General features: G+C 44.8%; 1 protein-coding gene across 10 annotated transcripts; it reads right to left on the reverse strand.

Moving 5' to 3' along the window:
* Positions 1-1,561: 1,561 nt before the first annotated feature.
* On the reverse strand, positions 1,562-27,237 carry LOC116579353 (zinc finger protein 606). Of its 10 annotated transcripts, XM_032324609.1 has the most exons (9): positions 26,743-27,237; positions 26,256-26,597; positions 25,601-25,755; positions 24,596-24,652; positions 24,002-24,084; positions 13,770-13,896; positions 13,224-13,319; positions 13,038-13,076; positions 6,723-6,810 (listed from the first exon to the last, which is right to left on the reverse strand). In XM_032324609.1, exons 3-8 carry the CDS (start codon positions 25,629-25,631, stop codon positions 13,042-13,044), a joined length of 429 nt encoding a protein of 142 aa, XP_032180500.1. In that variant the 5' UTR covers positions 25,632-25,755; positions 26,256-26,597; positions 26,743-27,237; the 3' UTR covers positions 6,723-6,810; positions 13,038-13,041. The 10 variants fall into 10 exon arrangements, with proteins under 10 accessions (XP_032180492.1, XP_032180491.1, XP_032180493.1 ...); XM_032324601.1 differs by lacking the exon at positions 13,038-13,076 and having other exon boundaries at positions 1,562-6,810; positions 25,601-25,717; XM_032324600.1 differs by lacking the exon at positions 13,038-13,076 and having other exon boundaries at positions 1,562-6,810.
* Between the last annotated feature and the right edge of the window lie 149 nt (positions 27,238-27,386).

Below are 27,386 nucleotides of genomic sequence, written 5' to 3' on the forward strand. Positions count from 1 at the left end.
AGGCCTGGCTCATTCCGTTTTCTATATATACCAATCCTTGTGCAAGCCTCCCTATCATCATTCTGCTTCTTTCATTTCTGTTACCATTTGTCACTCAAACAAAAGTAAGGCTTTATTCATTGGCCTCAGATTTAAGCATATCACAGGCTTTTAAAAAATGACCTCTCATCTCTTGTTATGGTCTTTGAAATCCTTATTTTCTTCTATGCTTATATCCTCATGCAAAAATGTTTTGTTGTTCTTGTTCTTAAAAAAAAAAAAGAGTATCATAAAAAGACAAATTTCCCAGAATGTAAAACATTAAAGACATCAGATTAAAAGTCCCACAGACAATGTCTTATTAACTTAAAAATATATTAACACAAAACGCAGCTATTCCACTCCTAGGTGTTTACCCAAGATAAATGAAAACTTGCATATACAAAAGCCTTGTAGAAGAATGTCTATAGCAGCTAGATTTATAATAGCCGAGAACTGGAAATGACCTGATGTTCATCAACAGGTGAATAGGTTAAGTAATGGTAGCACAATCACATAATGGAATGCTATCAGCAAAAAAAAAAAAACCACCCCAAAAAAGTAAACCACAGGTACATGCTACATTATGGATGAGACTCCAAAAACCCCCATGATGTTGAGCAAAAAATCTGGACACAAAGGTAAATGTATGACTAGAATACGTGACTCCATTTATATGAAAGTCTAAAAGACAATTCTAATATGTAGTGACAGAGCAGACCGGTGGTTGCCCAGGGCTTGGGGGAGTGAGGTCGGGTAGAGATGAACTGTAGAGACATAAAGTAACTTTCTTGACAACTGAAAATACTGTTTTGATTGTAGTAGTGGTTACAAGAGAGTGTATGTGTGTATATATATACATTTATAGGTATATATATATGATTTTATTTATGTGTTTGACAGATCACAAGGAGGCAGAGAGGCAGGCAGAGGGAGAAGGGGAAGCAGGCTCCTTGCTGAGCAGAGAGCCCGATGCAGGGCTCGATCCCAGGACCCTGAGACCATGACCCGAGCTGAAGGAGGCTCAACCCACTGAGCCACCCAGGCAGCCCAAGAATGTATATATTTTCAACACTCATCAAACTGTAGCCCCCAAAGTAAAAGTCCTTAGCATACCAGTGGTGTTTGAAGCCTGGAGACCAAATGAGACTATCAGAGGTATAAACAGGTAGAAATCAGGGTGCCCTGACCATAATGGGTAAGAGAAGTGGGAAGTAAACATCCAAGGTGGCCCAAAATGAAGGCTAGAATCAGGAGGGAAGTCCGGAAAGCCAGCTGAAAAACATGTTTTAAGGAGGAAATGATCCATTATCTATAATGCTATTTCAAGAAAAAAAACAGAATTGACCACTAGGTTTGGCAATGTGGAGGACATCTGGCAGTGAGGTAGCTTTGGAGAGAGTTCAAGAAAGAATGGAAAATAAGTAGGGGCAGTAAGAAAACACAACTCTTAAAAAATTTCCTTTCTACAACAAAGCAGATTATGCAGGAGCTACAAGGGAAAGTGGTACTGGGAGGTTTTCCTTTTTTTTTTTTTTTTTTCCCTAAAGCATGTTTGCATGTTGGTGGGAATAATCCAGTACACAGGGTACACCTGTGAGTACACAGGGAAGATCTGATGATATATGAGACAGGGGAAGCTGCTGGAACAATGCCCTTTAGTAGTAGGGAGGAGAGACAGGCTCTGGAGCCAGCCCAGTGAGTTCATATACAGGTGTCTCTGGGAAAGCATGGACACTGTGGAAGGTAGGTAGATGTCATGGCAGGCTTCTGCAGATTGCTTCTGTTCGCTCAGCAAAATAGGAAGCAAAGTCGTCTGCTGGCACTGAGCATGAGGGAAGGTTAAGTCAAGGGACTATTGGAAGGTTGATACCAAATAGCCAACCAGCTTAGGTAACAGGAGGTGAAGGTATTCCAGGCACTAGTAATGGAATAGTCCTACTGGTTGACAAAACCATGTGCAGAGGGGCCAAAGACCTGAGGTCAGGACATGGGAAGATCATCTAGATGGATGATGGAACCAGGGTGTTATGGTGGAGGTGGTTCTGGATGCAGTGAGACAGGTGCTGAAATCTTTGATATGTGGATGAGTGACCCATTAGATGACTGCAATGAAGGAAAGTAGGAATGATGGTCTCTTGTTCCAAGAAAACAGAGGTAAGTTTTAGAGAGAAGGGAGGAACAATCTAGAAGGAACAAATGAGAAAAGTGGGAGGGAAAGGAGCCACCGTAAGAGATACTGCATAGGTGAGATCCCAGCTTCAATCATAGCAGGAAGGTGAGAGGGGAGAACTCATGGCTGAGTAAGAGTTCCACGTGGGCCCAACACAAGATTCCAGAGCTGACGAGGAGTTGAAGATAAGGTCAAGAGGGCAATGAACTGAGCTATACACAGGTTAGAATAAGGGAGGCGAGGGGGCCTGGGAGTCCTGACATCCAAACCACACTGTGCACATAAGGCTGTATGATAGGTGGTAGAGATGTGGGGATCCTTCCAGGAGGAAGCAAAAGTCTGAAACTTTCTTTTGATTTGTGATATGGGCTGGGCCACAAGAGGTACTTTTAGAAAAAAAAATTTAAAGAATATTAAGCTGGGGAATAGACAATAATTTGTCAAGATGTTTGCATAATATTGGATATGAATTATGAGATCCTTTGGGGTCCCTAAATCAGAGAAACCGGATTTGCTCCAAGTGTATTACATCGGGTATTAAAATACCATACCCATGTAATGACAATATGACTTGATACATACTGCTTTCTCTAACAGAGATGCTGCTAATTCTATTCTAAAGGTCTTTGCACAAATCATGTAAGAAATCCATTCAGTTAATTTACTCTTGTAACATTTATTGGGTGACCACTCTGCATTAAGCCCTGAGAGGTAGGGAAACAGGTGTGACATACCTATGTGAGTTCCAGCTACAGGCGTCAGATGGTGAACACAGCCTCCCCACGCCAGTAGGCCACTTTCTCAACCAACGGGAGGGTCATGGGCCCTGCAAGAACTAGATGAACCTTTTGCATCCTAGATTTCCAACCCATAACCTTGACACCTATCCAAGAATTGCTGGCCTCTAATTATAGCCCTACTTTAGGAAAATACAGGAAATATTTGTAAACGGGAGAGAAGGGACCTAAATCCTCTTAACCATCTTGCCTCCTTTCCATTAGGAGCCACTCTTCATGCTAATGAATTGGTGAGCTTCCTTCCCTTTGAAGTCCCCCTACTATCAAGCAGTCTTCTCAGCTGGAGAAGAAAGAACACTTTGAGGGAGTGCATTTGAACAATTTGAGGGAGACCTTGAGAAATAGTGCTCCCATGTGCAATAGTGTCTCTTGCTGTGTGTGCCGTGAGTGCCACTTTAAACCCATCAAGGGACATTCCTCAGCATTGCCCATACCTCCGGTGAGTCTCCCAGCCATTGCTGTGCTGTAATCCTCAGGGTTGTGGGTAGTGAAATCCTAGGGAACCCAGGTCCCAGAAAATGCACTGATTCTGAATGTCTAATCCAGATTTCATATTCCAAAGGAAGTGTAGCTCTCATGTTACCAGAAATCATTCAGGAAAGAGAGCAAGGTAACTTTCTCATTGTTCCATGATTTCTGGGTTTTTATTATTAAATATCTATCATAGAAAACTGAACAAAAGAAAAAAAAATAGAAAAAGATCACTGGAGAGACAGCATAACATAGTAGTTAAAAACATGACTCTGAAGCCAAAAATCTCAATCCCATTTCTTAATAGCTGTGTGTCCTTAAGTGGGTTTCTCAACATCTCTGCCCCAATTTCTCCATTTATAAAATTGGGATAATAAAGGTACCTATCTCATAGAATTAAGGAGACTGAACAAGTTAATATTTGAAAAGCATTTAAAACAAAGCCTAGCACATGATAAGTGCTGTATGTGTTTATAAAACTTTTTAAAAAATCTTAAGTTAACAAGGTTAATTTCTCCATGGGTCCTTCCAGTCTCTATCCAGATGGTATACATTTTTTAAGATGTTATGATATGTATGTACAATTTTGCATTCTTTCATTCCTTAACATTATGTATACTGAAGCAGTGTCCACAATTATAACCTTTAGTGATTGCCTAAAACAAATTACAAATGAATTGTCCAACGATGCAATCATAAGTGAACCATGGACACTGACACTCTGGGTCATAAACTGTCACCTCTTCTAATACCATCAGTCTCACACTTCTAGGTAATAATCTTTCCACCATTAGTAATCTCATTTACTAATCTTTTCTAAGGTTAATCTTGATCAATAGTAAATACCCCGTTCAATACTATTTTTTCTTAAATTCAAATTTAGTATTTCATATTCTGTTCCTTAAAGGGCACCCACATCCTCCCTTTACAACAGCAAAATCTGTACTTCCACTAAGTTTCCGATCCATCATTCCAGCTTGATGCAAAACAGTGTACTGTCTTTGAAAAACTTTTCCCAGAATAAGGTTTTCCCCTCAACAATGCACTCAGATCCACGAATAGCTGAAATCTCTTGCGAAAAGAAGTCTCATTCCCTACATTCATGTTCCTTAAATAGGATTCCTGGTGGACCATTAGGGGAGTTTGGAGTTTTCTTCACTGCAATTATCTGATGTTAAATAAAGGCTACATAACTGCTGAAAAGCTTTTTCCAGTCTTTTCTTTCATAGGTTTCTTCTAAGAAGATATGTTCTATTGAGTAGTTAAGTCTTCCTGGATTCTTACTAAAAAATTTCCCCTCTTAGTTTATAGGGTTCTTTTTTCTTTTTTAATGTGTTACCAAATGTACAATAAAAGAAAGATCTATCAATTCAATTCACAGTTTCTCTTCACTATGATTTCTCTGATGTTGAAGTAGGGCTGAGTGACCACTAAAGGCTTTTCCACAGTCACTGCATATAAAGCGTTTCTCTCCACTATGCATTCTCTGATGAATAATAAGAGAAGAATTCTTACAGAAAGCTTTCTCACAATGATTACATTTGTAGGGTTTTTCTCCAGTATGGTTCCTAAGATGTACAATCAGGGAAGAACTCTCATTAAATGCCTTCCCACATTCATTACATCTGTATGGTTTCTCTCCAGTATGAGTTCTCCGATGTGCAATAAGGTGAGAGCTACAGTTAAAAGATCTTTCACATTGATTACATTTATAGGGTTTCTCACCAGTGTGAATTCTCCGATGAGCAACAAGGTGACAGCTCTGGCTGAAGGATTTCCCACATTTATTACACTCATAGGGCTTTTCTCCAGTATGAGTCCTTTGATGTCTAACAAGGTGAGCCATCTGGCTGCAGGATTTTCCACATTTATTACATTCATAAGGCTTGATTCCAGAATGAATTATTTCATGTTTAGTGAGGGCTGAGCGTTCTCTGAATGCTTTGCCACATTCCTGACAGTTATAGGGTTTCTCTCCTGTGTGAGTTCTCTGATGTGCAATAAGATGGGAGCTCCAGCTGAAGGATTTTCCACATTCCGTACATTTGTATGGTTTTGCTCCAGAGTGAGTTCTTTCATGTTTACTAAGGGCAGAGTAATCCCTGAAAGCTTTTTCACATTCATCACATTTAAAGGGCTTCTCTCCAGTATGCATTCTCATATGGGCAATAAGATGGGAGCTCCAGCTGAAAGACTTCCCACATTCAGTACATTCAAAAGGTTTTTCTCCAGTATGAGTTCTCTGATGTCCAATAAGATGGGAGTTCCAGTTGAAAGATTTCCCACATTCGTTACATACATAAGGTTTCTCTCCTGTATGAATTCTTTTATGTACAATTAGATGAGAATTCCAGCTGAAGGCTTTTCCACATTTATTACATTCATAGGGCTTTATTCCAGTGTGAGTCCGCTCATGTTTAGTAAGGGCTGAACGATTCCTAAACACTTTTCCACATTTATCACATTCATAGGGTTTCTCTCCAGTATGTGTTTTCTTATGCTGGATAAGGTAAGAGCTCCAGATAAAAGATGTCCCACATTCATTATATTCATAGGGTTTCTCTGAGGTGTAAGTGCTTGTATGTTGAGTAAGGAATGAGTCATACCCAAAGACTTTCTCCCATTCATTGTATTTATAGGCTTTCTCTACAGTACCAATTTTCTGATGTTCCATAAATGATGAAAAATAAAAGATATTCTCATATTCTTTGTAATCATACTGGTTTTCTCCAATATGAAGTTGTGGATGTTCATTATATGATGGGCTCTGGTTAAAGATTTGATGGCATTCCTTATATTCATAGAGTTTTTCTCCTGTATGCATTCCCTTACGATCACCAAAATGTAGTATATGATTGAAAGATTTAACAGCATCAGGACATTTGAGAAGATTATCTCCAGTTTGTATCTTTTCAGGCTGAATAGGCTGTATGGACTGGTGGCAGGCTTTGTCATAATCAAGATTTCCACAGGTAATCTTATCTGCATACATTATGGCTGAGTTGCACCGCCAGCTTTCAGCATTTGTACCAGGCTTATAGAAATGTTCTATTTGAGAAACTCTCTGAGATGGAACAAAGTTTAAGTTCTGGCTATACTCTGCTCCAAGTTCACAGAATTCAGAACCTCTTTGAGACAGTACTTGCTTTTGCATGAAGACCATTTGCCTCATAGCTGTACTCTGATTCATGTGATACATTTCTAATTGGTCTTTACATCCTAAGACTTCTAACCGGGAGAACAAAGGATCATCCCATATGTATCTTTCCAACTTCATGCTATGGGATTGTTCTTCCTCGAAAACGCTTTGTGTTGGGATCAATGCTTTGGTTTCAAGATTTCTCATCCACTCTGAAAAAATGGGGGGAAAAAAAAAGCCATGAGAGCACAAAGAAAAAACTTCTAAGAACACAATAGAAAAAGTGAGATTTACTGTCCACATTATTGAAAAGGCAAATGTGGACTTATTTTCAAACAGATGTGTAACACAAAGACTGTAATAGGGAAGAGGAGGATAATGAAAAGTGAACAACAAAGAGAATGTTAACCAGAGTTAAATGTGTACTGGATACTAGTAAAAACCATTTAAGGGGTATTTTCCTATGGAAAGGAAGACCAGAATAAGGGTGTGTGGTAAAGAATTAACCTCATGGGGCGCCTGGGTGGCTCAGTGGGTTAAAGCCTCTGCCTTTGGCTCAGGTCATGATCCCAGTGTCCTGCGAACGAGCCTCGCATAGGGCTCTCTGCTCAGCGGGGAGCCTGCTTCCTCCTCTCTGCCTGCCTCTCTGCCTACTTGTAATCTCTGTCTGTCAAATAAATAAATAAAATCTTTAAAAAAAAAAAAAAAAAGGAGTTAACCTCATGGGGCACCTGGGTGACTAGGTCGGTTAAGCGTCTGCCCTCAGCACAGGTTATGATCTCAGAGTTCTGGGACCAAGCCCCACGTTGGGCACTCTGGTCAGTGGGGAGCCTACTTCTCCCTCTCATTCCCACTCCTGCTCTCTATCTCTGTCTCTCTCTCAAATAAATAAATCTTAAAAAAAAAAAAAAAAGTTAACAGCATATATGAGTTGGTCAAACTTTGCACATTTCCACAAAGGCCTGTTTCATGACTAGCCTTTGGCCAGCTACAGAAACTGAGGTCTTAGAATGGTCTAGGTGTGTTCTACACGCCTGAGGTCTTGAAGCACGCTATCTCAGTATCACTAAATAGTTCGTACAAATGTCATTTGCTTTCTTTCTGGGAAACACCTGCTTTCTTTCTGGGGATGTGGAGTTTCAGTAACTGCAATCAGTCCTGCAGGTGCTGTGCACCCAAATGTCCAATCCCCAGTGAACACCCTGGACTCCTAAGCTCAGGCAAGCTTCCCAAGTAGATGACACTTCATACATGTTGTCACAACTCACTGCTGAAGGAAGTAAATGTGTCCTTTGCAACTCCACTGGAAAAGGACTATTACGAGCTTGCACTTGGTCTCCTCCAGAATTGGTTCTTGCGTTTTTTCCATTTGCTAACATTGCTTTTGTATCCTTTCACCATAATAAACCATTACTCTAAATATTATGAGTTTTGAGTTCTCTGAGTCCTTCTAGGGAATGACTGAACCTAAAGGTGATCTGGGGGTCCCTGACAAAGGACAAAGTGAGTACTAGTAAGGTGAAAAAATAAGAAATAACTTGCTTAAAAAATACGTAAGTAACCACACACCTTCAACTAATGTCTATTTTTATTTTTTTAAAGGTTTTATTAATTTATTTTATTTATTTCACAGAGAGAGAGAGAGAGATCACAAGTAGGCAGAGAGGCAGGCAGAGAGAGAAGGGGAAGCAGGCTCCCTGCTGAGCAGAGAGCCCGATGTGGGGCTCGATCCCAGGACTCTGAGACCATGACCTGAGCTGAAGGCAGAGGCTTAACCCACTGAGCCACCCAGGCGCCCCTTAACTAATGTTTAAATGATTCAAGTGTCCTAATTCATTTCTGTGTTATAATATCCTGACTCCCCCGACACATTATGACACCTGCCTCCCCAGAAGGAGGGGGTGGGGTTAAGAGAAAGTATCACCAATAAAAGTGAGTGGTCTGTAGTAGTTTCCTGTTGTTGCTGTAACAAATTATCACTCATGTGGCAGCCTAAAATAACACAACCTTATTACTTTATAGCTTTGGCAGTCAGAAGTCCAAAATGGCTTTCAATGGGCTAAAATCAGGGTAGCTTCCCTCTAGAAGTTCTAGGGGAGAATCCACATCCTTGCCTTTTCCTGCTTTTAAAATATTTTATTTTATTTTTTATTTTTTGCCTTTTCCTGCTTTTAGAAGCTTCCTCCATTCTTTGGCTTACAGCTCCTTCCTCCATCTTCAAAGCCTATCATTCAATCCTGTTTCTGTCATCACATCTCCTTTCTGTGTCTCTGACACTCCTACCCCACTCTCATAAGGATCTTACGATTACCATGGGCCCACTCAGATAACACAAGATAATCCCTCCATCTACAAGGGTTTCTCACATCTGGGAAGCCCCTTTGCCATGTGAAGTACATATTCATACATTTAAGATGTGGACATCTTGGGCGCCTGGGTGGCTCAGTGGGTTAAGCCGCTGCCTTCGGCTCAGGTCATGATCTCGGGGTCCTGGGATCGAGTCCCGCATCGGGCTTTCTGCTTGGCAGGGAGCCTGCTTCTTCCTCTCTCTCTCTGCCTGCCTCTCTGTCTGTCAAATAAATAAAGAAAATCTTTAAAAAAAAAAAAGATGTGGACATCTTGGGGCACCTAGGTGGCTCAGTGGGTTAAAGCCTCTGCCTTCGGCTGAGGTCATGAGCCCAGGGTCCCAGGATTGAGCCCCGCATCTGGCTCTCTGCTCAGCAGGGAGCCTGCTTTCCTTCCTCTCTCTGCCTGCCTCTCTGCCTACTTGTGATCTCTGTCAAATAAATAAATAAAATCTTAAAAAAAAAAAAAAGGGATGTGGACATCTTTTGGGGGCTAAGGATGGGGGGGGGGCTTGTCATTATTCACCCTACCACAGGGTCTAAAGCTACAGACACCTGACAGGCCCTACATCCTTGTCCTCTTTCTCTTGGTTTTTCTTCTCTCTTCCCTACAAACCATTTCCTTTGTTTTACCATCCAAGTCTGTTACAAAAGGAGTTCTACTCTGCTTGAAAACTTGCATTTATTACCATTCAAGCTTAGCTCCTAGAAGTTAGGTAATGATCACCATACAGCTTTTGAATCCTTCCAAAAGGAACTTTAAGAACTAGTAGCTGACCAAATGAACAATTCTTGTCCAACTTTATATTCGATACTTGTGGCCTGAGTATCCAGAACCAGAGACAAGACAACAAAGTAGAGTCTAAACTGCAAGTCAGAATTTATGTGAGGAGAGGACTTCTGAACAGTTATGGACAAAACACAGAGTGTATCACTGAGACACTGTAGAGATGTACATGGTGGGTGGGTGTGAGGCTGGAAAAGGAGATCAGCACTGACAGAAGCAACCCACGAAGGTTTCACACAAGAGAAATGACATAAGCTCGGCCTTCAAGCCTCACCTGACTACAGATCAACTGCTCTTAAATGGCATGAACTAGTCAGAAAATGAGAAAAATAAGAGAAAAAACTGAAGGTCTTGAAATCTAGTCAGAGTTATTGAAAAGGCTACTCTAATCACTACAGATTTACCAACAGAGACTTCATAATGGAAGATACCACCTAAGGTAACTGATAATAAGAATTTACTCATTAACTTGAGCTGGAATTTTGTAAGGAACCTGAGAATTGGTGGGAGCTGAATGATAAAGCTGAATTTCAGAGGCAGAAACTTTTAAGAGGTAGAAAAGAGATTACTTCTTGGAGAGGAAAGAGTGGGAAGTCAGGATGACTTCTCAATTCTAGCTTAGGGGACTCACAGAAGGCTGGTGCCAGGGATATGCATCAAGAAGAAGGGAAAACCATCCAGAAGGAAGAGATGAGGTTCCGGATTTCTCGAGACTAAGGAGATATTTGAGACGGTTTGCAAGATGGTAGAGGCGTGAGGTTGGAGGCTTAGGATAGTGGCTCCGGAAGGTAACCCAGAATGGTCAGCAGCAAAAGTGGCAGAGTGAAAGCTTCCAGAATTCATGAGCCCTTGATGGAAGGTTTCAGATCTCAAGGGAAGCAACTGATGAGACTCCAAACCAGCCCAGTTCATTAGAATAGATGGAAGGACACCCACCTTCAGGGCTAAGAGCAGGCTACAGCACAGCGTTAAACTGAAAATAGCAAGATAACAGAACAGAGTCTATCACCATCTACTTTCAGAAAGGTGAAAATAATCATACCCCTATATGCTTGCAGCTGTATAAAGAAACTGGAAAAATACAGCAAATTAAGACTGAGTATCTGGGGTAAGATGTCAGTAAAAATGGCAAAATAAGGGCCTTTGAAATTTCACCATTCCCTAAGAGCAACCACAACATGTAACTGTCAGAATCAATTTCCTCAGAATTCTATAAATTAACCAAAGTCTTAAAGCAGCTGAGGGAGGAGTTTATTCAAGAAAAACAGCTGTATTTTCATAACGTGAGCTTTGTGGCACTGTAAGTTTCCCTTGTCCCATCTGTGGCTACCCAGGTCCGCAGCAGCCTTGGAAAATTATAATCCGTATTTCTGGTACCAGAGGGAACAGAATGAAGCTGGAGGTTTCCCAAAGCCTCATTCCCAAAGAACAGTCATTATTTGACCTATTTGGTGGTTCCCTCGGAGACCTCCCCTGAAAGGCTGTCACGGGCTAGGACACTCTAGAAAGCTGGTATTTGTTAAACATTTACAGGCAATGTATTTAAAAAGTCACTACTGCCTGAGATGATGGGAAATAGCTGAAGCAAACAATACACAATACCAAGAAGATTTGTAAAAAGCTGCAGGTTAAGATGTTCACAGTGCTTTGAAAAGTTCTAATATATTCCTGGGAATCTCAAAGACCTATAACCATTAAACTATTACAGGTCAAAGACAGAATCCTGAAAGCAGCTAGAGAGAAGAAAATCGTCACATACAAGGGATCTTCATATGATTAACAGTTCATTCCTCTTCAGAAACCGCAGAGGCTAGAAAGAAAAATACTGTCAACCAAGAATTCTGTATCTGGCAAAACCTTCCTTCCAAAATGAAGAGGAAAGGAAAGCACTCCCGATAAGCATCACCTGAGAGAGTCTGCTGCTAGCAACCTGGCATAAAAGAAATGGGAGTCCTTGGGAGCCTGGGTGGCTCAGTGGGTTAAGCCGCTGCCTTCGGCTCAGGTCATGATCTCAGGGTCCTGGGATCGAGTCCCGCATCGGGCTCTCTGCTCAGCAGGGAGCCTACTTCCTCCTCTCTCTCTCTCTGTCTGCCTCTCTGCCTACTTGTGATCTCTGTCAAATAAATAAATAAAATCTTAAAAAAAAAAACAAAAAAGAAATGGGAGTCCTTGACGTAGAAATGAAAGGACACTAGATAGTTAAGTCAAAATACAGGGCACCGCAGGGTGCCAGGGTGGCTCAGTCGTTAAGCCTCTGTCTTCCGCTCAGGTCATGATCCCAGGTTCCTGGGATCAAGCCCCGCATAGGGTTCCCTGCTTAGCGGGAAGCCTGCTTCTCCCTTTCCCTCTGCAGCTACCTGCTGTGTTCCTTCTCTTGCTGGATCTCTCTCTGTCAAATAAATAAATAAATTCTTTTTTTTTTTTTAATTTTTAAAGATTTTATTTATTTATTTGACAGAGAGAGATCACAAGTAGTCAGAGAGGCAGGCAGAGAGAGAGGAGGAAGCAGGCTCCCTGCTGAGCAGAGAGCCCGATGTGGGACTCGATCCCAGGACCCTGAGATCATGACCTGAGCCAAAGGCAGCGGCTAAACCCACTGAGCCACCCAGCCATCCTAAATAAATAAATTCTTAAAAAAAAAACAAAAAAAAACACAGGGCACCAATAAAGGTAACTACATAGGTAAATGTAACATAACATTACAAATGCATTTTTTGTTTGTAACTTTTCCCCCTATCTCATCTAAAAGACAAAAGCAAAGCAATAATTTTAAGTCTATGTTGGACATACGATGCATGTAATTTGTGACAATAACAGCATAAAAGGGGGAGAATAGAGATATACAGAAGGAATTTTTAGATACTATAAAATTAATGTTATCAATCCAAACTAGACAGTTATAAATTCAGATGTTAATTACAATTGCCAGGGCAACCACTAAGAAAATAGCTCAAAAATTTATAGGAAAAAAGTGGTTACCTTTGTGTGTGCCCTGTGTGTGTAGGGAGTGTGGGAAGAATAATGCAGATAACAGCAGCAAAAGTAAATGAAACTTTTCAGCTTATTCCTCTGATGCAGCTCTGGGTTTTCTGAGCCACGTGAATACATTACCTATATAAAAACCTTAAAAAAAAAAAAAGAGTAAGAGTCTGTGACTCCTTGCTACAAGTTTGGCAATAAAGGAAATAAAAAATTAAAAGGCAGGTAAGCGAATGAGGAATCATCGAGAAAGGGGCAGCAGAGAATATGAGAGGTACCAGGAGAGTGGAAGGCAAGGAAAGAAAATGCAGCTCATTAAAACTGTTACCTTGTTAATAAGGTGGCCATCTTTGCTCTGTATCAACAGCTGCAAAAAGGTCAATAGATGGGATAAAGCTCCCTGGAGAGAATCATGACTGTCTGAGGAAGGTAACTCCTCGTGGCCTCAGCCCATTTCTCAAACAAGGAAGGCTCAGAGGAAAGTTCCTTGCTCCCAGCCGGGGCCTGCCCTCACCTGGACAAGTGCTTTGAGGATATGCCTGTTCCACGGACCATGGCTCCTCTCCTTGCTCCAACAGAGAGATGACCTCCGGCTTGGCAATGTGATTCCCTATGCATGGAGGGAAAACACAGCTTTGTAAACTGCCCTTGCCTAGAATTCCGAGGTCTCACTCGGGCACAATAAGCAAAAAGTCTCTCTCGTTTTATGCTTTATATGCATAAGGAATTAGTCCCTGAACATCAGGGCTCAAGATCATCTTAGTCCCTCTGAGATGCCCATGAGGCGTTTTTTTTTTTTTTTTAAGATTTACTAAAGACCGTTATTGGTTGTTGGTGGTGTTAACCATTGCTATTTTTAAAAAATTGAGATAGAAATGACATATCATGGAATCTCAGTTTCACGTATACATGATTCAATATTTGTATACTTTGTGAAATGATAATAATAAATCTAGTTAATATTCATTAGCATAGTTGCATCCTGTGAGCTTTTAAAGACTAAGTAGCAGAAAGTACTGTGATGGAAATTGCTTCATTTACTCAGGCAGCTCTCCCTTACCCACAGACAGCAGATGCCCATAGGTCTCCAGCATCACATCGCGGTACAGGGTCCTCTGAACAGGGTCCAGCTGCCCCCACTCCTCTTGGGTGAAATCCACAGCCACATCCTTGAAGGTCACTGGTTCCTAAAAGAGCACACATGTTCCTGCTCAGCCCGCTGCCACACCCTCCCACATTCTCTGGGGAGGAGTGAAGCTGATTGTACTGGGGAAGAGACAGGACAAAGAGGAAGTGTCCTGGATGTGTTCAGTACTGTAAATGATGTGGGCCAGGTCCCATTGGGAGCCACACGAGGGCCCTGTATTTGGGATGTACTCTCGGGGGAATTAGCTATGCAGGCCCCTACTAACTACAGTGAAGATGAGCACGTCTCTCCTAAGGCTCTTACCCCATTCCAGTAATACTGGCTAGTGAGGATGGGATTAGCACCAGGGCAGTGTCCACCTTCCTCTCTGGAGATGAAGATACTTAAGCGCAGGACCAGGACGAAAGCAGACCACAAGCACTGGGCTGGAGTCTGCCCAACATGTGGATTTCGGACCGGGATGACTGATCTAAATGTTTACAGGCTGTCCTCCTGGCCACTATCAGGAGGTTTCCATTTCCAGATCTTTCCTGTCCCAAGGACTGGAGCTGGGAGTGAGCAAAAAAGTTTGAGCAAAGCAGCCCAGGCCAAAGAGAATCAGCTGCAGTTGCTGTCAAAGCATTTGAGTTCTGGGGGGCCTGGGTGGCTCAGTGGGTTAAACCTCTGCCTTGGACTCCAGTCATGATCCCAGGGGTCTAGGATAGAGGCCCACATCGGTCTCCCCACTCAGTGGGGAGTCTGCTTCTCTCCCTTCCTTTGCCACTCCCCCTGGTTGTGCTCTCTGTCAAATACATAAAATCTTAAAAAAAAAAAAAAGCACTTGAATTTTAAAATGTTCCAACTGAGCTCTTTGGGAAAAAAGAAGCAGGAATTCTTACTAGAAAACTAGAGGGGAAGATGAATTATAACCTAAGTCTGACTTTTGCAATGAACACATCTCTCACAGTGCTCTAAGATTTGATTTGAGAGAGAGAGCACAAGCACACCTCCAAGTGAGGGAGCATGAGAAGGTTGAAGGGAGAAGGGGGACAGGGAGAAGCAGACTCCCCACTGAGTGGGAAGCCCGATGCAGTGCTCGATCCCAGGACCTGGGGATCACGACCAGAGCTGAAGGCAGATGCTTACAGACTGAGCCACCCGGGCACCCCTCTCACAGTGCTCTTAAGCACTCCGTTATCTCAGGGAGTCCCAGATGGAGTGCAGTATGCTCTCACTTGTGGTGGTGGGTCTGAGCCATGCATCATGGGTGGCAGGTTAGAATCCCCCATAGGCCCTGACAGCTTCTAGGTCCTCCCCTCCATCCGCAAACTGGCTTTCTGGTCTCCCTCTGGGTCAGTGAATTTCCACTCTGAATGTCCTCTGTGAGCCGCTACCCATGCCTGCTATGTCACTGTCTTTCCCACTACTTCCCTTTCTGTGCCCCAACCCCACCCCCAGCCAAGGCTCCCAAACTGGGCTCATCTCTGATCAGAGTCAGCTGTCGTGACTGGGTCCTCAGTGCAACAACTTGTACTGTCAGGCTCAACTGCTTTACACAATGTTTGGCTTAAAACACAGAATGGATTCTGCTGCAGTGATTCCCTGACAGCAAAACACACTTAAAACTGCTGGGCACAACCTCTCTTAGTGAAACTATGCCTCACCTTGGACTCATCAAGGCCAATACCTTGGTTTTCTTCTACAGACCTGCCTAGGCCTTAGTTTCCTTGATGGGTGATGTGTCTATGTTTTACATAACACAAATAACTTAAATGTAACATTTGGACAGAGAAGTGCACAAAGCCTAAAGGAGCTGAAACCACAAGCTGTGTCCTTTCACAGAGCAGTCACACCTGGGCAGCGGCTGGGAGCCATGCTGTCCAACCAGATGCGCCTGCTGTGCTCATGCAGACTGCCTCACCTCCCCAGGGGGCAGCATCTACTTGATAGCTTCCACTTCACCCATGCTTAACAAGGTTCAAGGCCACAGCCTGGCAGCCATGGAGCTGGTGAACTGGGCCTCAGGTCAACCACCAGGAGAACCACCCCTCCCAAGATCCCAGTGGAATCCCTGTGCACAAATTTAAAAAAGGAACAGATGAACTACATCTAAGAGACACTGAAGGACTGAAATCATGAGGGAGTGATTCCGCAACCTTTAACCAAACAGTGGACACGGGCAGTGATCATCAATGACTGCTCAATCACACATGGAAGGCAGACCAGGAACACGCCTGAATAACACGAAGACTAGTGGGGAGGCAGCTACTGTTAGCCTGATACGTCACATCACCAGAAAATGAGATCCCAGACATCCTATGCCCCCGGTGCCACACATAAGGAAGGACTCAGCACCACCACTGATGTACTTGTGCCCAAAATATGGGACCCGAATGTACTCGGCCCTCCAGTACAGTGATCAGTTACAGGAGACAAAGGGAAGAGGAACTCACCCAATGGCATCAAGATAGCAAAATCAGGCAAACCAACAAGACAAGGGACCTAATTTCTTCAGTATGTGACGCACACATAGCGTGTGTGGTCCCCTTTTTTGGATCCTCATTTGAACCAACCAACCATAAAAGGTATTTAAGGGACAAGTGGGAAAACTGAACACTGCCTGAGTGTTAGCTAACAGTAAGGAATCACTGTTAATTTTATTGGGTGTGTAAAGGTAGTGAGAAAGGTATTATTTTCTTAAAAATTATGTACCTTTTAGAAAGACACATGTTAAGTGTCTATAAGCAAAGTAACAGAATAGCCGAAATTTAAGATATTCCAGTTTCTGAAAAGTGTCAGGATAGATGAAAAGAAAGGCAGAAAGCTGAAAGCTGATGGTTGTCGTTACCGAACAGGGTGTCTGTAATAATGCCGCCGACCAAGAAATGTTCACATCCTAAATCCCAGAACCTATGAGTGTTATCTTACTACGACAAAGGGACTTTGCAGAGATGTGATTATGTTAAGGATGATGATTTAGGGAACTTACCTTGGATCAACCAGGTGGGCTCAGTGTAATCACAAAGGTCCCTGCAAGTGAAGGAGGGAGGAGGGTCAAGCCAAAGCAGGAGATGAGACACTGGAAGCAGAGGTGGGAGTGATGTACAGGGAAGATGGAAGTGGGGACCAGGAGCCAAGAAATGCAGGCAACCTCCAGAAGCTGGAAAAAGCAAGGAAACAGATTCTCCTGGAGCTTCCAAAGGGAACACAGCTCTACAGAGCTCCCCTGCCACTGCTTTCGTCTGTGAAAAACGTTATCATTTATTGACAACTGAAGGGGAAAAGACATAATAATATATGCCAAAGAGATATCAGCGGGAAGACAGAGCTGGCCAACTGCCAAAAGCCTACAGACCCATTTTAGACTGCTGAGCTCTAGAACAAGAGAGTAATCTGTACTTTTCTAAACCACTAAGTTTACAGTGATTTGTTACAATGGTAACAGGAATAACATAAGGTTCAGATTCCACCTTACAGTTGGAAAATCTCCCAAAGTTTTGTTAAGAATGGGAACTACTCCGAAGAGGCCACTGGCACGCAGTGCTCCACACACTGCTGCACGACGGGGAACAGAGGAAAGTGTGGCAGACTAAGTAAAGAGCGGAGCAGATCTCAGCCTCACAGGTCAGAAGGGGCTACGCTGGAAGAGGTTCCCAGGTGAGGCTTCCGGCCCTGAGCTGAAATGATAACGGTGAAGGCAGGATGGGGGAAAGGGAGGCTGGAAATGGGGGTCTGTATCCAGGAGAGCTCTGCCTGGTGTCCCACCTCCCGACCGACCACTCCACCTTGTGGACAACATGCCCATCTGCCGCCCTGCACTTGCACTTGGGCAACACGGCCCACACCCTTCTCACACACAAGAATGTGGGAGGTTCTAAGGCTGCTCAGGTGACCAGCAACCCCAGAGCTGAAATCTCTTCCACAGGACATGGGGTAGGGAGGTTTGTGGCCTGAGAGCCAATGCACACCCGGGAAACCTGAAGCACAACCAGCTTGATAATCCAGGCCCAACCAGGTCCATGCAGCTTAGAGTGAGACCTGTCAGGAGGCAGATAGACAGACACACACACAAAGGGAGGCTAATCAGGAACCAGAATAGTTCAGCCACAACAAAGCAGGGTGCTCCAAGATGGCCTCACCGCGCTTTCCTTCCAGAGACCAGAGCCCTGGATATGCGAGGAACAAGTGCAGACAGCTGGAAAGACCAAACTCAGGGACCAAAACAAAAACAGAACAGAGGCAGCGGCTACATCCAACTTTCAATGACCTGAAATTCCATTTCCCCGACTGGAGATGTCAGTTATAACAGGCCAGGATGATACGAGAGAGGCTCTGAAGGAACAAGAATTCCCTGAACACGAAGACGCAGCCCTTGCTTCAGGAGGCCCACCACCTAATAGAAGGCCTCAGAAATGGAACAAATACAAAGGAACAGGACAGATTTTTTTAAAATACAAGAGTTCTTGGGACACCTGGGTGGTTCAGTTGGTTAAGCGGCTGCCTTCGGCTCAGGTCATGATCCCAGCGTTCTGAGATTGAGTCCCACATCGGGCTCCTTGCTCGGCAGGGAGCCTGCTTCTCCCTCTGCCTCTAGCCTGCCACTCTGTCTGCCTGTGCTTGCGCTCTGTATCTCTCTCTCTCTCTCTAACAAATAAATAAAATCTTAAAAAGAAAAAAAAAAAAAAGAGTTCTTAAGACACACACAAAAAATACTAGCCACAAGCAAAGACACATGTTTAATAAAAATATTCTGGAAAACATTAGACTGATAAGACACCACAGAGTTAAGACAAGCTATAGACTGGGAAAAGAAAATTCACATAAGGCAAAGATTCAGGATCCAGAATGCATGTAAAATGCCCGCATATCATCAGGTCAGAGACCACACACATCTAGGAACGAAAGCAGATAGACGGACGGTCAGTGATGACATGGAAAGATAATCTCACCAGCAGTCAAGAAAGCATGAAGGAACACACTATACCTTTTCAGTCTTGAGATAAGCAAAAATTAAAAGACCCGACACTGCAAAGTGGCAACAGAGATGCAGGGAAAACAGGCACTCTTTTGCAACGGTGACAAGAGGCTTTGTACCTTCCAAGAGCCGCATGGCAGCACTAGTCATATTGAAAACACATACACCCTGACACTAAGCGTCATTCTGCTTCTAGGGGTATGTCTACATTAACAAGTATGTGTGTGCGCCCAGTGAAATGACAAGAATTTTCACACTGCTTCTCCTGGAATAGCAAAACTGGTGGGGGCAGGGGAACTTCTGAGCCCATCCGTCAAAGGATGAACAGAGGGTGAAAGGAATGAACTTAATCTCTCACATGGATGGACCTTCAAAGTAGCCCTGAATAAGCAAATCAAGATGTAGAAAAGCAGGTAGGAAAAGCATTGCCTTAAAAACAAAGAATGGGGCGCCTGGCTGATTCAGTCAATAGTGCAGGAGACTCCTGGTCTCAGGGCTCTGAGTTCGAGCCCCATACTGGATAGAGAGGACTTAAAAAAATCTTTCAAAATAGGGGCGCCTGGGTGGCTCAGTGGGTTGGGCCTCTGCCTTCAGCTCAGGTCATGATCCCAGGGTCCTGGATCAAGCCCTGCATCAGGCTCTCTGCTCAGTGGGGGGGCCTACCCCCACCCCCGTCAAATAAATAGGTGAAAATTTTTTTTGTCTTTTTTTTTTTTTTTTTTTTGTCAGAGAGAGTGAGCACAGGCAGAGTGGCAGGCAGAGGCAGAGGGAGAAGCAGGCTTCCTGATGAGCAAGGAGCCCGATGCGGGACTCAATCCCAGGATGCTGGGATCATGACCTGAGCTGAAGGCAGTCGCTTAACCAACTGAGCCACCCAGGCGTCCCGAAAAAATTTTTTTTAAATTTTATTTATTTATTTGACAGATGGAGATCACAGAGAAGCAGGCAGAGAGAGAGGGGGAAGCAGGCTCCCTGCTGAGCAGAGAGCCCGATGCAGGGCTCGATCCCAGGACCCTGGGATCATGACCGGAGCCGAAGATAGAGGCTTTAACCCACTGAGCCCCCCAGGTGCCCCTAAATAGGTGAAATGTTTAAAAAAACAACAAAAAAACCCTAGAATATTAGGGGCACCTGGGTGGTTCAGTCGTTAAGCATCTGCCTTCAGCTCAGGTCACGATCCCAGAGTCCTGGGACCAAGCCCCAAGTCAGTCTCCCTGCTTGGCAGGAAGCCTGTGTCTCTCTCCCACTCCCCCAGCTTATATTCCTTCTTTCACTATCTCTTTCACACTGCCAAATAAATGAGTATCTTAAGGAAAAAAAGAAAAAGAATATTACTATGTGATATTTGTAGGAAGAGATTATCTACCTATGAGCATGAAAATTATGTGTGAACACACCAAAAGTAGTCACCCTGCATAAGTGCGGCAAGAGAATCTAGCTGGAAGGAAAACGAAGCGAATATAACATTAACTGTTCATTCAGAGTAATGGAGACCATGTTGGATTACTTTTCATACTTTTCTGTAACTATGGATTTGTCCAAACAAAAGTTTCGACCAAGTATTTCCAGATTTGTAGATGTTATAAAAGTGGAAGTGATCATGGACTGCCAAAAAGGAAGGAAAAAAAACACCCCCAGCTGAATGTTGGGGCCCAGAGCTCATGAAGGCCTTGAAGATACAGAAAATGCAAAATCAAGACTGGACATGAAACAGAAAGAAGGGGAAAGGGGGAAGTCAAGGACCCAGTCTCAGCAGCTGTGGGGACAAGAGGGACCCTAGCAGCTAGGAGTGAGCTGTTCCACTCCCAGGTAACCCTTACCTGAACTTGCACTTTACAGTAACCATCTGCAAGGATGACTCAAAAACGTCTCACCCAAATTTCCTGTAATCATGTTTGCACACTGCATCTGGCACATACGTTTGAGCACGTACCGGGGCTCTCCACAGCACTTTATGGAGTCTGCTAACCAGTCGCTCATCTAAACCAAGGGAGGGCTTGAGGGAGGGTGCACAGGGTGCTAAGATGGGTCTCAGGTCCTGCATTATCTGAAACCATGGAATCTGGGGATATTCAGATGGGTTCTTTGGCATCTTCGGAATTTCATTAATAATTAGTGCAGCTCTTTGCACGGAAGGCAAACAACTCTGAGGAGTACTAGATTATTGTCATGGGCATGTTTACCATGCAGAAAGCACTGGTGGACTGTTACACAGGGGTTTGGGAGTTTCCATATTTGAGGAAGCTGGCTGGAGTTTTTTTAAATGGGATATTATTATTATTTTCCCTCTTCTTCAAATAATGGGATCTGAGCTCCCACTAGTTGAAAATTTCACTAACCAACATGTTCCTCAAAAGGGACTATTCAGATAACGAGGGATGACAGCATTTGACGTTTTCACCAGGTGAGTGCTTTATTTCAGCATTTAATTTGGAGGAACAATAGAGGGATATGGAGCTCTTGTTAGTGTTCCTGAAGACCTCGCTTAATACAAAACACACATGATTCAAGTCTTGAGTTTCCCACAGGGAAGAATCTGAAGTGTGGGGAGGGGCCAGGAGCATGTTCTCAGAAATCACAACTCTTCAGACATTGGAGGGTGTTTTCATTTCACTTCTCCATTTTATTTTCTCAGCATTAACTCTAATGATTATTCTCAGAAACCCTCGCATAAATTAACAGCAGAGTGCAGCCCAGTGGTTATTAAGGTTTCTTCACAATATTTCATTACAGCTAACTCTGTTCCCAAGGGACTGATTCAGGACCCACCTTTCAGCCTAGCCCCACTGCTGATTCTGTTACAGAATCTAAACAGGACCATATTATCATAGCGGCCGTGAACATCACGGTCACCCAAGTTCTGATGCCAGAACCACCACTCCACATCACGTGCTTCAGGCCCAGCTGCCTCCCTGGGATGGCAGTGCTGCCCCGTGGGAGCAGCGTGCTTGTGATGCACTCTGCCTATCAGCTTTGAAACTGTGGGAGATTCTATTACATTTTCTTTTTAATTTGGGGGGAGGCATAAAGTTGAAATTTTATTAATATGTTTATATCTCAGTATCTTCTATTTGCTTGATTCATTATTTTAACTTAGAAAAGAAAAACCTAAATATAATAATGAAATTATTTTTCTTCATCTTTCATAATAGGGAGTCAAAAAGGTAAATGTGAATTTCATGAATCAGGATGAAAATCTCTCTTTTAGAAATATGGAGATAACCCTAAGAAACCAAAAAACATAAGTTAAAAATGGCTGCCTCTGAATCATAAAAAGAAATAAAGTGTTGATATGTACAACATAAATGATCCTTAAAAACAGAAACCAGACATGAAAGGCCATATATTTTATGATTCCCTTTACATGAAATGTCCAGAAAACAAAAATGAAGAAAGTAAATTAGCAGGTGCCAGGGGTTGAGGGCAGTGGGAACAGGGATTGACTACTAATGGGTACAGGATTTCTTTTTGGGTGATGAAAATGATCTATAAGTAGATATTGGTTGGTAATAGTTATCCAATCCTGTGAATATATGAAAAGTCATAGAACCAAGGGTATGACTATGGTATTTGAATAGTATTTTTAAAAAGTTGTTATAAAAAAAAGTTTTGTTGGGTGCCTGGTGGCTCAGTGGGTTAAGTCTCTGCCTTCAGCTCAGGTCGTAATCTCAGGGTCCTGGGATCGAGCCCCATATCGGGCTCTTGCTCAGCAGGGAGCCTGCTTCCTCCTCTCTCTGCCTGCCTCTCTGCCTCCTTGTGATCTCTCTGTCAAATGAATAAATAAAATCTTAAAAAAAAAAAAAAAAAGTTTTGTTTAGGGCATCTGGGTGGCTTAGCTGGTTAAGCAACTGCCTTCAGTTCAGGTCTTGAACTGGAGTCCTGGGATAAAGTCACTCACGTATCAGGCTCCCAGCTCCATGGGGAGTCTTCTTCTCCCTCTGACCTTCTCCACTCTCCTGCTCTCTCTCTGTTTCTCTCTCAAATAAATAAATTAAAAAGTTTTGTTTGTTACATGCTGCCTCTTATGAAGAAGCTGGGCAAGAGAAAAGGGAGATGTCACCTTTCCAATACTATCTACTCTGCTATCTTATTTCCTGCCACCTTTCCCCTATCAACTCTGCTGTCCTGTTTCTCTCAGGAGCCATCCTTATGCCCTTACAGACACAAAGTTCCCCTGCTGTCACTCCCTTACACCTCTAAAGTCTTCTCCTAGGCCCTGGTCACAATGACACCTGAAATGCAAGCCTGCTTCCCACAGCCCCCTTCTCCCCACACTCTGGCCAGGGACACCCTTCCAGCCATATTTTAGACACTCGCACCTCCTGCTCCCAACACTTATGAGGCTCTTTATTACCACCAGGATGGCCCTGGCTCTGAAGTAGGGATTCAGGGCACGGCAGGGTTCATCCTAGCCTCTCCATCCTAAATTCTGATTGGGGTCAGCTTTCACCCAGATGCTGGTGATGCAATACCCCCGCCCCTGCCACACACCAGTGGTGCTATACAAGGCCAGACCCCTGCTTACCAGGCTGATGAAGCCCTTTTACCTCTTGGTGCAAGTGTGTCATGTCTCCCGGGCAGCCTCTCTCCCCACAATGGAAGGATTCCAGCTGCTCTGAACTCCAGAGACTCTATGCAAACCCACCCACTTGCCAAGGCATTAGTTGGGCTCAGCTTTGCCAAGGCTTGGCGCCTCCCTACACATCTCAGGCTCATGTCCTAAACCCCATGTACAGCACCAGCAGGCCATGAGTCTCAGTAGCCAAGTGAACCATCTTGGAAAAGGAACTGAGAATTCCTCAGGACCAGGGCTTGTCCATGTTCCTGTCCCAGCAAGCACAGAGCTCACAGGACAGCATCAAACTGAATGAGGCACTGAACACATGAGGTAAGGTGGGAGGAAGAAGGGGGCTGCCGGCCAAAGGGGTAGCCCTCCACCCCCAGAACAACACATAGCAGAGCTGGGGCTCAGGAATGGGAATAGGCTGGTTGATAATGTGGCTCCCAGTCACAGAAAACTGTTTAAATTCTTCCTGAATGCTCAGAAAGCCATAAACTTCTGGCCGATTCCTTCTCTGCCCAAACTCTAGCTGTTATAAAGTGATGAACACAGACAAAGATGGCAGTGGACAACCCGGACACCTTAGGGAAGAGAACAGCCCTTCAGGAAAAAGCAGAAGCCCCACTTCACCTGGATTTGGGCTGTCGGGAACCCAGTGGCCCTCCTCTCCTCCTTGGCATTCTCTTCCACATGGCAGTCCTGAGGACACAGAGCTGGGGAGGAAAACAAAGTCACAGAGGCAACTCTCTCTGCAAGAACTATGCCCACACAAGGCCTTCCTCCTGGGGGGTGGGGGGGGTGCTCAGGGAGAGCCAGTCAGGCAAATGAGAAGACTCACCTCCTCATTTTACAGATGAAGGAAATGGGGCTCAGAGAAGATAAGGAATGTGCCTAAACATGAACCCTGCACTGTCCCTGTTTGCTGAGGCACTGTCTCTGAGAAGCAATGTCATTCACTTCTTCTGGGCCTGAGCCACAAATGGCCACACATTTATTCTCATGCACCCTGTCCTGGAGGTGTCACCATCACTTTATCTCCCAGTGGCATGTTCTGATCCTTTCCTGTTCCAGCTCTGCACAGAGACAGAGCTGGACCAGAGTCCCTCCTCTCCCACCCCGGCTCTAAACCCCCAACTCTGATTCCTGGCCAAGGAAGGAGAGTGCTGGGAGAAGCCAAGACATAGAAGCCAACATGGCCAATGGGGACACAGGGTCTTGACTCACCCCAGGAGGCCCATGGATCAACAGCTGCGATTCCCCAGGACTGGTCCGTAAGGACACCTGCACCAGATCAGGTTAGGACAAGTAAAGACAAGGCACTTGGACAACAATCCTAGTGACTAAAGGCAACAAAATGGAAAAGGAGGTCTGTCTCACTAATGGGTGTAACAAAGTTCCATAAACACAGCCCACGGGCATGTGACAAAACCCAACATAATAAGCTAGATTTAAACCAGAAATTCACAGGTAAGTCATTATCAGAAAATCTGCTGTGATGTAGCCACAGAACAGTTAAGAACAGAACCCCTTAAACGGCCAAAGAGGTATCTAATAAAATGTTTAACATTACCTAATTTTTAAAATAGTAAGGCACTCCCTAGACGTCTTTATGGATAGATAAGTGAAACCTCACTTAAAGATAGTATACCGCTGACATCACACTACTTAACAGTTTTTTTTTAAGATTTTATTTATTTATTTGACAGAGATCACAAGTAGGCAGAGAGAAAGAGGAGGAAGCAGGCTCCCAATAAGCAGAGAGCCCGATGCCTGGGCTCGATCCCAGGACCCTGGGATCACAACCTGAGCCGATAGCAGAGGCTTTAACCTACTGAGCAACCCAGGCGCCTCTTAACACTTTTCTTAAATTACATGCCAATGCTGTAAAACCAGAAACAAAAATAAAGCTAAAACATGTCAGTGGTAGAGAAATTCTGATTGAATGTATGACTGTCTAAGAAATCCCACAAATCACTAGAAAATCTCTTGGAACAAAATGAGACATCTTAGGACTATAAAATATACAAAAATTACACAGTGTTTTACAACAAGTTTCCCTTCTCACCAACAACCAAACTTTTTCTTTAAACGTCACTCAGTTCTAATTCTATACCAAGACCAAGAGACCCCCTGCAATCCCCCCAAACACTTGGCCCCTGCCCAGCTTTGACCCCTGGCTGCAGCAGGCTGCTGCTGGGAAGGCCCAGAAGAAACAGAATTTGGACTCACCCCAGGAGGCCCACGGGTTTATGGCTGCCATCTCACAGGATCAATGGACCAGGTACCTGCCCAGATGCACAGGGCTAGGGACTCCGGTAACTGACGGAATACAACTGCCGTACCAACCTAATGACAAGATGGAAACCACAAAAGCGGTCCTTTCTCTGGAAAAGATCCAGAGGGAACAAAGTCAGCTTATAGGCAGAAGAGCAGACTTCTGTAAGCATTGTAAGAAAACAGAATTTACATGTCAAAACAACAGAATGAAGAGTGAGATGATTAAGCTGAAAAAAGAGCACAATCCGGGATGAGAGGGTGGAAATTTGTCAATGGCTCCCAAGAGACAGCCAATGACAACTTCGAGGTAACTTTTTGGTGATTCACAAAAATTACTGTAGTATCTACTTGCACTGCCCCGAAAATTAGTGGCTGCCTAGAGCTGGGGGTAGGGAGAAATGCGGACGGACCGCTTAACGGGTGCAGGGGTTTCTTTTGGGAGGTGATGAAAATGTTCCGGGATTAGGTGGTAGTTTTTTTACTTCAATTCTCTAAATGCACAACAAAACCAGTGAATCGTAGTCTAGAATGGTTAATTTTATGTTATGCGAATTTTATCTAAAAGGAAAGGAGGAAGAGAAGCAAGAAATCAACCTGCAAAACATACCAGGCCCAAGGCTGTCGTGTTTCCTGGAGCCCAGACCACAAACTCCGGAGGTTCCAAGTCTTTGTACAAGTCCCAAGACCTCTCTGAGGCCTCCAGGGCAAACTGGCAGAGCTCTGCGGATTCCTGGGAGCGCGCTTAAAGCACCAGGGCGCCTACTGGGCCCCAGGAACACCAGGACCTGCTCCAAAACTCAAAGTAGGCAAACTATTCTGCACCGCTGTTTGCAACTTAACGAAGTCCGCCGTCACTGCAAGCGTCAAGGAAGCGAGGCCTGTTCCCCTCCCGCGTTCATCGCTGTCCTTCAGCGCCTCTGGCGAACCCGCGAGGACAAGAAAACACCCGCTGGGGAAAGAAAGGTGTTCGTTCCCACTAACGGCCTCACAGGCATCCTCGTCACCTGCTGCACCACCTCCCGCCCGATCTTCCTCTACAAGACCCGGGGCGGACCGGATGCTCAGGAGCCCGTACAGGGAGCGGCAGGCCTTACCTGGTTCGCGGCTCCCGGCCTCCCCGCCCCGCGAGCCGGTCCCCGCCGCTCTGGACAAGCGACTTAGCAAGCTCGGGGGCGCTCGGCTGGGGGCGTCCGACTTTTGTTCCGCTCCAGGGTTCGGCCCGGCGGTGCACCTGGGACCCTCGCAAGCGGCCGGGGAGACAAAGACGTGCCCGGCCGACCACTGAGCCCCGGCGCCAGGCCCGACGTGCAGGTCTCCCCCGGGCGCGGCCAGTTGGCAGAGCGCGGCCCCGAGCCCGGAGGCGGGAGAACCAGGAGAAACGGGGGCGCGAAGCCAGCGCGGAAAGGGCAGACGTGGAACCCGCCCTCGCGCCGCGCCGGCCCAGCTGGCAGGCGCCGCGCCTTTCCGCTCGTTCTCCCGACCCTCCTAGCCCTCAGTGGCTACAGCGCCTACAGAACCACCGCCTTGGTGACCGCCTCACCTCGGCGGCGGACAATGGCGGCCGCTCCCCCTGCGTCTAACAGGGCGCACCGCGCGGGCTCCTGGGAGTTGTAGTTCCGGGCGGTACGCTTCCGGTTAGTCCGGAAGCGTCGCCACCACAGGTACCAGGAGCATTTCCGCCTCGCGTCCCGCCTCTGCGGCTTCGCGGGCTTACCTGGTCGTCTAGTATCCCAGCTCC

The sequence above is a fragment of the Mustela erminea genome, chromosome 19 (assembly GCF_009829155.1).
Source record: "Mustela erminea isolate mMusErm1 chromosome 19, mMusErm1.Pri, whole genome shotgun sequence".
Classification (NCBI taxonomy): Eukaryota; Metazoa; Chordata; class Mammalia; order Carnivora; family Mustelidae; genus Mustela; species Mustela erminea.